Source organism: Oncorhynchus clarkii, chromosome 13 (assembly GCF_045791955.1).
Source record: "Oncorhynchus clarkii lewisi isolate Uvic-CL-2024 chromosome 13, UVic_Ocla_1.0, whole genome shotgun sequence".
NCBI lineage: Eukaryota > Metazoa > Chordata > Actinopteri > Salmoniformes > Salmonidae > Oncorhynchus > Oncorhynchus clarkii.
This window is the reverse complement of record NC_092159.1, coordinates 28,657,883-28,669,311: the sequence shown is the minus strand read 5'-3', so window position 1 is coordinate 28,669,311 and position 11,429 is coordinate 28,657,883. Positions and strand designations below refer to the sequence as shown.

Sequence of the window (11,429 nt, the reverse complement as noted above, 5' to 3'; positions counted from 1 at the left end):
AAAAAAACAAATAAAATAATGAAAATAAATAAATATTTAGTACACAACAAACAGAAGACTAATAACTGAAAGACTAATGGGCACCCTAAGGAAATTCCATTGATTAAAATATTAATAGGATGCAATATCCAACTCAAAAAACGAGCTTGTTTTTTGGAGGGGTTCTGAAAGACACTATGGGGGTGTCCACTGAATGTTGACTAGTAACAACTGGGACCTAAAATACACCCACCATGAGACCCACTAAATCTGCCCAAGAAGAGGCAAACAAAAGAAAAACCCACACAAAACTTAAAGATAGGAAGTGGAGCAACTAAATGTGTTGACTCTCCACATCTATCAAGACAACTGGAGCACTGGGCCAGACACTCTTAAATAGAACCTGGATCAGCTCGGGTGAAACACCTTCCCACTAACGAGATGGACAAGCCAGCACAGGTGTAACACATACTGACTAACGAGGTGACACCAATCAGTGCTTCCTACGTGCTAACAAGCTAGACGTGCACCGTAGACACATTTCAGTTGAATGCATTCAGTTGTACAACTGACTAGGTATCCCCTTTCCAACGCGCTAAGGTCTAACCTGAAAATATAAATGGAAAAACCAAAGCCTGTAACACCTTCCCCTTTAAGACAACAAATATATCCTATATTTTTGTTGGACATGTTTGCTCACCACCAACAAAAAACAACTTGCTGTCAACAATTAAAAACAAGAAAAAAACAGTATTTCTAAATAATAACATACAATCGTATATTTTTTTCCCCCATTTTCTTTCAATAGAGTCCTAAAATTCACGAGCTTCTAGAACCCACAAGCTTCTAGAACACTTGTCTTCCTAAAACTCACTAGTTTCTAGAACTCTCGTCCCCTTGGAAGAGCCCAAACAAAACTCAAATCAAATTGTAGTCACATGCGCCGAATACAACAGGTGTAAACCTAACAGTGAAATGCTGGAATACAACAGGTGAAACGCTTACTTTACGAGCCCCCTAACCAACAGTGCAGAAAATAATAAGAGATAAAACTAATCTCCAACACGGAAAAAACATGTCAAAATAAATTGGTATCCATGGTAACCCACTGGCTAAATGCAAAACACAAATATTTTTGACTGCCCACCCTTGAGACAATCAGCAACCAAGTTGTCCTTACCAAAGACATGTCTGATTTCAAGAGGAAACTCCTGCAATACCTGTAGTAACTTTCAACCTCACTGCGGAGCTTCTCTCTCTTTTCAGGGTTCACTCGATAGGCATGTTGTTGGATCAGGGCCCAGTCCCCAATGTCATGCTCTAGTACATTTGGTTTGGCACATCTGAGAATGAACCCTGATAGTCTAAAAGCAGGATAACAATGCCAATATAATTGTTCCCAAAAATTGTCAGTTGTTTGCATAAATAATTATTACTAAATGAATTGTAAATATGAAATATCAAAACCAAAAGTACACCCCTTTGTTAATATGTGTGGGCAATAATTAACTTAATGGTGAGGCATGGAATAATAAAACATGTATCTTTTGTCAGGCTGAAGGTTTGAAATATGAGGTGATTTGAGACATGCTTCTTCAGTAGTGGAATAAAGACAATTAGCATTTGAATGTTGTAAAGAAATACTGGAGTGATGTAGGATTGTTAATAAAATTGATTATAGACCAATATATTATACTGCGTCCATGTGTTTATGCTGCAAGTATGTTGAAATTATGTTGTTTTCAAGTCATTGAAAAAACAACCCGAAAAGACATATTTTCAACAACAACCGAACATATATTGGACGTCGGGCATAGTCTTATTTTCAACATCTTTTCAAAAAATAGTTGTAACATGTCCAAATCAATAACCAATATGTAGAAACAGTTCGGGATATATTGAAAACCTAAACATGTTGAAGTGTTGCGTTTTGATTCAAGTGGGTTACCAACGTGGTAAGTGTAACACAATTTATTTTGTCCCTTTATGTAAAATCACATAAATAGTACTCTTTCAATTCAGAGCCTTGATTTTTCCGCTGAGGCTAATATCAACTGAACAGGGGGCAAACGTTTAGGGTTCATTCTACATTCTGACATTCATTCAAATACTGCTACTACAATGTTAAAACATTCTGCATTGTGACATTATTTCATTGATATCATGAAACAACTCCTTCATGTATGTATTTTCCGATGTTTAATCAGAGACCTTTTATCAGAGTATCTCTTCCCACATTGATCACAGCTATGAGATTTATCTCCTGTGTGTGTTCTCAGGTGAATAGTTAGATTGCAAGATGTAGAAAAACTCTTCCCACATTGATCACAGCTAAAAGGTTTCTCTCCTGTGTGTCCCCGCTGGTGTACTATCAGGCTGCTTGGGTGAGAAAAACTCTTCCCACATTGATTACAGCCAAAAGGTTTCTCTCCAGAATGTATTCTCTGGTGTGATTTCAGGGTTTGTAGCAGAATAAATCTCTTCCCACATTGATCACAGGCGTAAGGTTTCTCTCCTGTGTGTGTTCTCTGGTGTATAGTTAGATAGCTAGATGTCGTAAAACTCTTCCCACATTGATCACAGCTATATGGTTTCTCCCCTGTGTGTGTTCTCTGGTGTATAGTTAAATTGCTAGATGTAGTAAAACTCTTCCCACATTTATCACAGATATAAGGTTTCTCTCCAGTGTGTGTTCTCTGGTGTATAGTTAGATTGATAGATGTAGTAAAACCCTTCCCACATTGATCACAGCCAAAAGGTTTCTCTCCAGAATGTATTCTCTGGTGTGATTTCAGGGTTTGTAGCAGAATAAATCTCTTCCCACATTGATCACAGATGTAAACTTTCTCTCCTGTGTGTGTTTTCTGGTGTATAGTTAGATAGCTAGATGTAGTAAAACTCTTCCCACATTGATCACAGCTATATGGTTTCTCCCCTGTGTGTGTTCTCTGGTGTATAGTTAGATTGATAGATGTAGTAAAACTCTTCCCACATTGATCACAGCCATACGATTTCTTTCCTGTGTGAATTCTTTGATGTATTTTAAGGTTTGATGAAGAGTTGAATCTTTTCCCACAGTCAGAGCAGCAGTGAGTTCTCTTCCCTGTGGGTTTATGCTGGTGTTTTTTGAGGAGTTCTGATCTGGAGAGACTCTTCTCTGCCTCGTCAGCATCATGATGTTGTTGAGGCTCCCCAGAGGATCCACGATTGTCCCGTCTCTCTCCTGTGTGCACGACAAAGTCAGATAGATGGTTAAAGGCCCACAACAGCAGAAATCAATTGTTTATTTGAGGTAAAAGGTGTTTTCCAGAGCGTACCCATGAAGTTGTACAACAATTGACGTCTGTTCAATTTGAAAATTAAGACAGTCAAGATAGCAACAATAGTCAGATTTAGTCTTGTTTTCACATTAGTAGTAACGTCGACGAGTGTAGGCTAGAAATAAGTTATTCAAGATGTTGAAATCCTAAACAGTGTGCCAGACGACTTTTGGTCTCCAATATAGGCCCCTTTCTGTGTTTGCTAAAATTGTGGCACCAAGGCAATGCGCACACAATTTGGTTGCAGAAACTCCTCCCTGCTAATGAGGAAACCGCTAGCTTTGTATGTAGTATATCTGCCTGGAGCAAAAATGTTGAGCGAATATTTTAGATTTTCACAATGTGTTCTGAATATTAGAGTGCTACTCAAGAAAACTCACATAAAGTTCTGTGTCTATTCACTAATTCACCACCATGGGGGAAACTCACAGGAGTTCTCATAGGCTGACAGCAAAAATAGCCTCCATTTACAAGTTGCTTATGAGTGCATTTCACACTACTTTTGGATTATAATTGTAAGGCTCGCTTGAAACACCTGCTTAATCTGTTTGTGTTATTGTCGCAAATCAACTGCTTTATACTTAAAAAATACTTCAACCACTAAACATCTCTTTGGCTAGCTTTGCCATCAGCCTGACAATGAGGCACATTAAGTGTTTAACAAATTGGCCCATAACTTTACCTAACAATAACATAGACCTACTGTAGGACCCATAACTTCACCTAACATAGACCTACTGTAGAACCCATAACTTCACCTAACAACAACATAGACCTACTGTAGGACCCATAACTTCACCTAACATAGACCTACTGTAGAACCCATAACTTCACCTAACAACAACATAGACCTACTGCAGGACCCATAACTTCACCTATCCATCAAGGAACAGTTTTCTACACATTATGAGCAAAGTATCTCTGTCTCCAAACAGACTAACGAGACCCTACTATAAATCAAGCAGACAATAACACATTATAAACATACATTTGTTAGGGATGTTGGATCCAATGTGGAGCACAGCATAACGGTCTTTACCTGGATCAGCTGATGATAGCTGAACATGTGACTAACTAAACAGCTACAGTATTAAAAATGATTTGTAATTATTGAACTGCATTAATGACAGTATCCATTTGGGTGTTGTCAATAAAGTTAAGGTGACTCTCGGTTAGAACCATTGGATTTTGCAAACTCTGAAATGATTTAGGATTTAGTAGGTAGAGTGCATTTCAGAGATCTGAATACAAAAAACTGTCCTAACAGGACAATAACCTAAACCACAAGGCCAAATCTACACTGGAGGAGCTTACCAAGATTGAATGTTCCTGAGTGGCCTAGTTACAGTTTGGACTTAAATTGTCTTGAAAGTCTATGGCAAGACTTGAAAATGGCTTTCTAGAAATGATCAACAACGAACTTGACAGAACAGGAAGAATTTTAAAAAGAATAATGAATATTCACATGAAGATCAGTCGCCTATTGGATGACATCACGAATTCCCATCAAGCCAACTCCTTGAATGTCTTACTATGACATCACTCACTCCTTCTAGTTTGCAGTTGACAAAAAAAAAACACTATTTGCTCAAAACATTTATTTGTTTCCCTTTAGTGTGTTTATACTTTACTGTATTTATATATCACTTTTCAACAGGAAAAGTTTAAACATCACTGGAGGAGGTCATGAACAATTCCCCACGGTACAGAAACATATTCAAGTGAAGAATGCCCTTTTAAAAATCACATATTACTAAATTCACACATTAGTTCAACAACTGCAGAGTTTCTGTCACTGTTTTATAAGATAGTACTCACTGTATTTACTGGTGTTAATCAGTTCTCCAGTCTTCTCTTCTTCGTCCTCCTCTAATGTGACAGTAATCTCCCCCTCTTCATCCTTCATTTCAAAAACATCTTCATCTTCTTTCACTTCATCCTCCACTCCAAAAACTGCATCTTCCTCCTCTTCTTTTACTGTAACATCCTCCTCCTCTTTCACTCTGAACGCGTCTTCCTCTTCTTTCACTGAAACGTCTTTCTCTTCTTCTTTCACGGTAACAGCCTCACCCTCTACTTGTTTTTGTATTGTAACATCCTCCTCCTCCTCTTTGACGAGAGCTTCTTTCTCCGTCCAGCAGACCTCCTCTTCTTTATCAGGAGGAGAGTCGCTTAGTGAACTCATGGTCGGGGATGTTAGCTAGTTAGCATTAGCGACTAGCCTAGTTCTAAGCTAACTTAGCAAACCAGCTAGCTGACAAACAACGTAAATACATAATGAAATGGGCCAAAAAGTACATACGACAGAAGTGTGTTTAACACACTTCGAGTAATATACACCAAAAACAGTGACTAGCTGTTGTTGTTGAAGGAGCGTCCCGTCCATTAGATTATACGTCACACTGGCAGCGTCGCCTGAACCTAAAAGACGCACATCGCCATCTACTGACTGGAGTGGGCAACGCAGTTGAGGAACCAAAAGTTAATTTTTCATTTATTTGAAAAAAGTGTAATATTATATTAAGTCGTTCAAAGAGAAGCACATGTTGATTGACTCGTTTTTAATGAGTTAGGATTTAAAACAAACTTTACACCCACTACACATTTGCATTGAACCATACTTCTGACATGGATCATTTTGACCCCAGAGGCATATCTTTTATCATAGCCAAACTGTGGTTTATTCAATTCAATTTAATTAATTATTAATTTCTTCCAATTTTTCATGACTTTGTTAATCAACTTGTTCTTAATAAATCTAAAACATGGATTAGTGTTTCTGTATCAAAATGGACATTTAACCAATTAAAATCCCTTGGAATCAACCTTTGATAAATAGGATGTTTATTTCAAATCAAAATGAAATCACATTTTATTACTAATTTTCCACCATAATTTGCAAATAACTTCATGAAAAATCCTACAAAGTGATATTCTGGATTTTATTTTCTCATTTTGTCTGTCATAGTTGAAGTGTACCTATGATGAAAATTACAGGCCTCTCTCATCTTTTTAAGTGGGAGAACTTGCACAATTGGTGGCTGACTAAATACTTTTTTGCCTCACTGTATAATAATGACAAAAAGGCTATGCTGCTACGGTGTGGGAAGTCCTCTATAATAATGACATAAAGGCTATGCTGCTACGGTGTGGGATGTCATCTATAATAATGACATAAAAATTATGCTGCTACGTGCAACGTTGTAGGATGTCGTCTATAATAATGACATAAAGGTTATGCTGCTACGTGCAAGGGTGAAGGATGTCATCTATAATAATGACATAAAGGCTATGCTGCTACATGCTACGGTGTAGGATGTCGCCTATAATAATTACATAAAGGCTATGCTGCAACGTGCTACGGTGTGGGATGTCATCTATAATAATGACATAACGGCTATGCTGCTTCGTGCTACGGTGTAGGATGTCATCTATAATAATGACATGAAGGCTATGCTGTTACGTGCTATGGTGTAGGATGTCATTTATAATAATGACATAAAGGCTATACTGCAACGGTTTGGGATGTCATCTATAATAATGACATAAAGGCTATGCTGAAACAGTGTGGGATGCTATCTATAATAATGACATAAAGGCTATGCTGCTACGGTGTGGGATGTCATCTATAATAATGACATAAAGGCTATGCTGCTTTGTGCTACGGTGTAGGATGTCATCTATTTTAATGACATAAAGGCATTGCTGCTACGTGCAATGGTGTAGGATGTCATCTATAATAATGACATAAAGGCTATGCTGCTACGTTTTAGCATGTCATCTATAATAATTACATAAAGGCTATGTATCTTAGGTGTGGGACGCTATCTATAATAATGATATAAAGGCTATGCTGCTACGGTGTGTGGGATGTCATCTACAATAATGACATAAAGGCTATGCTGCTACGTGCAACGTTGTAGGATGTCATCTATAATAATGACATAAAGGCTATGCTGCTACGGTGTGGGATGTCCTCTATAATAATGACAAAGGTTATGCTGCTACGTTGTGGGATGTCATCTATAATAATGACATAAAAATTATGCTGCTACGTGCAACGTTGTAGGATGTCATCTATAATAATGACAAAGGTTATGCTGCTACGTGCAAGGGTGAAGGATGTCATCTATAATAATGACATAAAGGCTATGCTGCTACATGCTACGGTGTAGGATGTCACCTATAATAATGACATAAAGGCTATGCTGCAACGTGCTACGGTGTGGGATGTCATCTATAATAATGACATAAAGGCTATGCTGCTATGTTGTGTGGGATGTCCTCTATAATAATGACATAAAGGCTATGCTGCTATGGTGTTTGGGATACCATCTATAATAATGACATAAAGGTTATACTGCTACGGTGTGGGATGTCATTTATAATAATGACATAAAAATTATGCTGCTACGTGCAACGGTGTAGGATGTCATCTATAATAATGACATAAAGGCTATGCTGCTACGTGCTACGGTGTAGGAAGTAATCTATAATAATGACATAAAGGCTATGCTGCTACGGTGAGGGATGTCCTCTATAATAATGACAAAGGTTATGCTGCTACATTGTGGGATGTCATCTATAATAATGACATAAAAATTATGCTGCTACGTGCAACGTTGTAGGATGTCATCTATAATAATGACATAAAGGTTATGCTGCTACGTGCAAGGGTGAAGGATGTCATCTATAATAATGACATAAAGGCTATGCTGCTACATGCTACGGTGTAGGATGTCGCCTATAATAATGACATAACGGCTATGCTGCAACGTGCTACGGTGTGGGATGTCATCTATAATAATGACATAAAGGCTATGCTGCTATGTTGTGTGGGATGTCCTCTATAATAATGACATAAAGGCTATGCTGCTTCGTGCTAAGGTGTAGGATGTCATCTATTTTACTGACAAAGGCTTTGCTGCTACGTGCAACGGTGTAGGATGTCATCTATAATAATGACATAAAGGCTATGCTGCTACGTGCTACAGTGTAGGATGTCATCTATAATAATGACATAAAGGCTATGCTGCTATGGTGTTTGGGATACCATCTATAATAATGACAAAGGCTATGCTGCTTCGTGCTACGGTGTAGGATGTCATCAATTTTAATGACATAACGGCTTTGCTGCTACTTGCAACGGTGTAGGATGTCATCTATAATAATGACATAAAGGCTATGCTGCTATGGTGTGTGGGACACCATCTATAATAATGACATAAAGGCTATGCTTCTACGTGCTACAGTGTGGGACATTATCTACAATAATGAAATAAAGACTATGAAGCTACGGTGTGAGATGTTATCTATAATAATGACATAAAGGCTCTTCTGCTACGTGCTACGGTGTGGGATGTCATCTATAATAATGACATAAAAGCTATGCTGCTACGGTGTGGGATGTCATCTATAATAATGACATAAAGGCTATGCTGCTATGTGCTAAGGTGTGGGATGTCATCTATAATAATGACATAAAGGCTATGCTGCTACGTGCTACGATGTAGGATGTCATCTATAATAATGACATAAAGGCTATGCTGCTACGGTTTGGGATGTCATCTATAATAATTACATAAAGGCTATGTATCTAAGGTGTGGGACGCTATCTATAATAATGATATAAAGGCTATGCTGCTAGGGTGTGGGACGTCATCTATAATAATGGCATAAAAGCTATGCTGCTACGTGTTAGGTTGTGGGATGTCATCTGTAATAGTGACATAAAGGCTATGCTGCTATGGTGTGTGGGATATCATCTATAATAATGACATAAAGGCTATGCTGCAACGTGCTACGGTGTGGGATGTCATCTATAATAATGACATAAATGCTATGCTGCAACATGCTACGGTGTGGGATGTCATCTATAATAATGACATAAAGGCTATGCTGCTAGGGTGTTTGGGATGTCATCTATAATAATGACATAAAGGCTATGCTGATACGTGCTACGGTGTAGGATGTCACCTATAATAATGACATAAATGCTATGCTGCAACATGCTACGGTGTGGGATGTCATCTATAATAATGACATAAAGGCTACGCTGCTATGGTGTGTGGGATGTTATCTATAATAATGACATAAAAGCTATGCTGCTACGGTGTGGGATGTCATCTATAATAACGACATATAAGCTATGCTGCTACGGTGTGGGATGTCATCTATAATAATGACATAAAGGCTATGCTGCTATGTGCTAAGATGTGGGATGTGATCTATAATAATGACATAAAGGTTATGCTGCTACGTGCAAGGGTGAAGGATGTCATCTATAATAATGACATAAAGGCTATGCTGCAACATGCTACGGTGTAGGATGTCGCCTATAATAATGACATAAAGGCTATGCTGCAACGTGCTACGGTGTGGGATGTCATATATAATAATGACATAAAGGCTATGCTGCTTCGTGCTAAGGTGTAGGATGTCATCTATTTTACTGACAAAGGCTTTGCTGCTACGTGCAACGTTGTAGGATGTCATATATAATAATGACATAAAGGCTATGCTGCTACGTGCTACGGTGTAGGATGTCATCTATAATAATGACATAAAGGCTATGCTGCTACGTGCAAGGGTGAAGGATGTCATCTATAATAATGACATAAAGGCTATGGTGCTACATGCTACGGTGTAGGATGTCATCTATAATAATGACATAAAGGCTATGCTGCTATGGTGTTTGGGATACCATCTATAATAATGACATAAAGGCTATGCTGCTTCGTGCTACGGTGTAGGAAGTCATCTATAATGACATAAAGGTTATACTGCTACGGTGTGGGATGTCATTTATAATAATGACATAAAAATTATGCTGCTACGTGCAACGGTGTAGGATGTCATCTATAATAATGACATAAAGGCTATGCTGCTACATGCTACGGTGTAGGATCTCATCTATAATAATGACATAAAGGCTATGCTACTATGGTGTTTGGGATACCATCTATAACAATGACATAAAGGCTATGCTGCTTCGTGCTACGGTGTAGGATGTCATCAATTTTAATGACATAACGGCTTTGCTGCTACGTGCAACGGTGTAGGATGTCACCTATAATAATGACATAAATGCTATGCTGCAACGTGCTACGGTGTGGGATGTCATCTATAATAATGACATAAAGGCTATGCTGCTAAGTGCTACGGTGTGGGATGTCGTCTATTATAATGACAAAAAGGCTATGCTGCAACGATGTGGGATGTCGTCTATAATAATGATATAAAGGCTATGCTGTTACGTGCTACGGTGTGGGATGTCATCTATAATAGTGACATAAAAGCTATGCTGCTATGTGCTAAGGTGTGGGATGTCATCTATAATAATGACATAAAGGATATGCTGCTACGTGCTACGTTGTAGGATGTCATCTATAATAATTACATAAAGGCTATGTATCTAAGGTGTGGGACGCTATCTATAATAATGATATAAAGGCTATGCTGCTAGGGTGTGGGACATCATCTATAATAATGACATAAAAGCTATGCTGCTACTTGTTACGGTGTGGGATGTCATCTGTAATAGTGACATAAAGGCTATGCTGCTACGGTGTGGGACGTCATCTATAATAAAGAAATAAAGGCTATGCTGCTATGGTGTAGGATGTCATCTATAATAATGACATAAAGGCTATGCTGCTACGGTGTAGGATGTCATCTATAATAATGACATAAAGGCTATGCTGCTACGGTTTGGGATGTCAGCTATAATAATGACATAAAGGCTATGCTCCTACGGTGTGTGGGATGTCATCTATAATAATGACATAAAGGCTATGCTGCTTCGTGCTACGGTGTAGGATGTCATCTATAATAATGACATAAAGGCTATGCTGCTACATGCTACGGTGTGGGATGTCATCTACAATTTTGACATAAAGGCTATGCTCCTACGGTGTGTGGGATGTCATCTATTTTAATGACATAAAGGCTTTGCTGCTACGTGCAACGGGGTAGGATGTCATCTATAATAATGACATAAAGGCTATGCTGCTATGGTGTGGGATGTCCTCTTAAATAATGACATCAAGGCTATGCTGCTATGGTGTGTGAGATACCATCTATAATAATGACATAAAGGCTATGCTGCTACGTGCTACGGTGTGGGACGTG

General features: G+C 38.3%; 1 protein-coding gene across 1 annotated transcript in view; it reads right to left on the bottom strand.

Moving 5' to 3' along the window:
* The window catches only part of LOC139364473 (zinc finger protein 180-like), a 28,672-nt gene continuing 17,243 nt past the window's right edge, over positions 1 to 11,429 (bottom strand). The window contains exon 2 of the mRNA XM_071101258.1: positions 1 to 3,202. Within this exon, the coding sequence (XP_070957359.1) occupies positions 2,157 to 3,202 (1,046 nt within the window). The 3' untranslated portion in view covers positions 1 to 2,156. The remainder of the gene's footprint in view (positions 3,203 to 11,429) is intronic.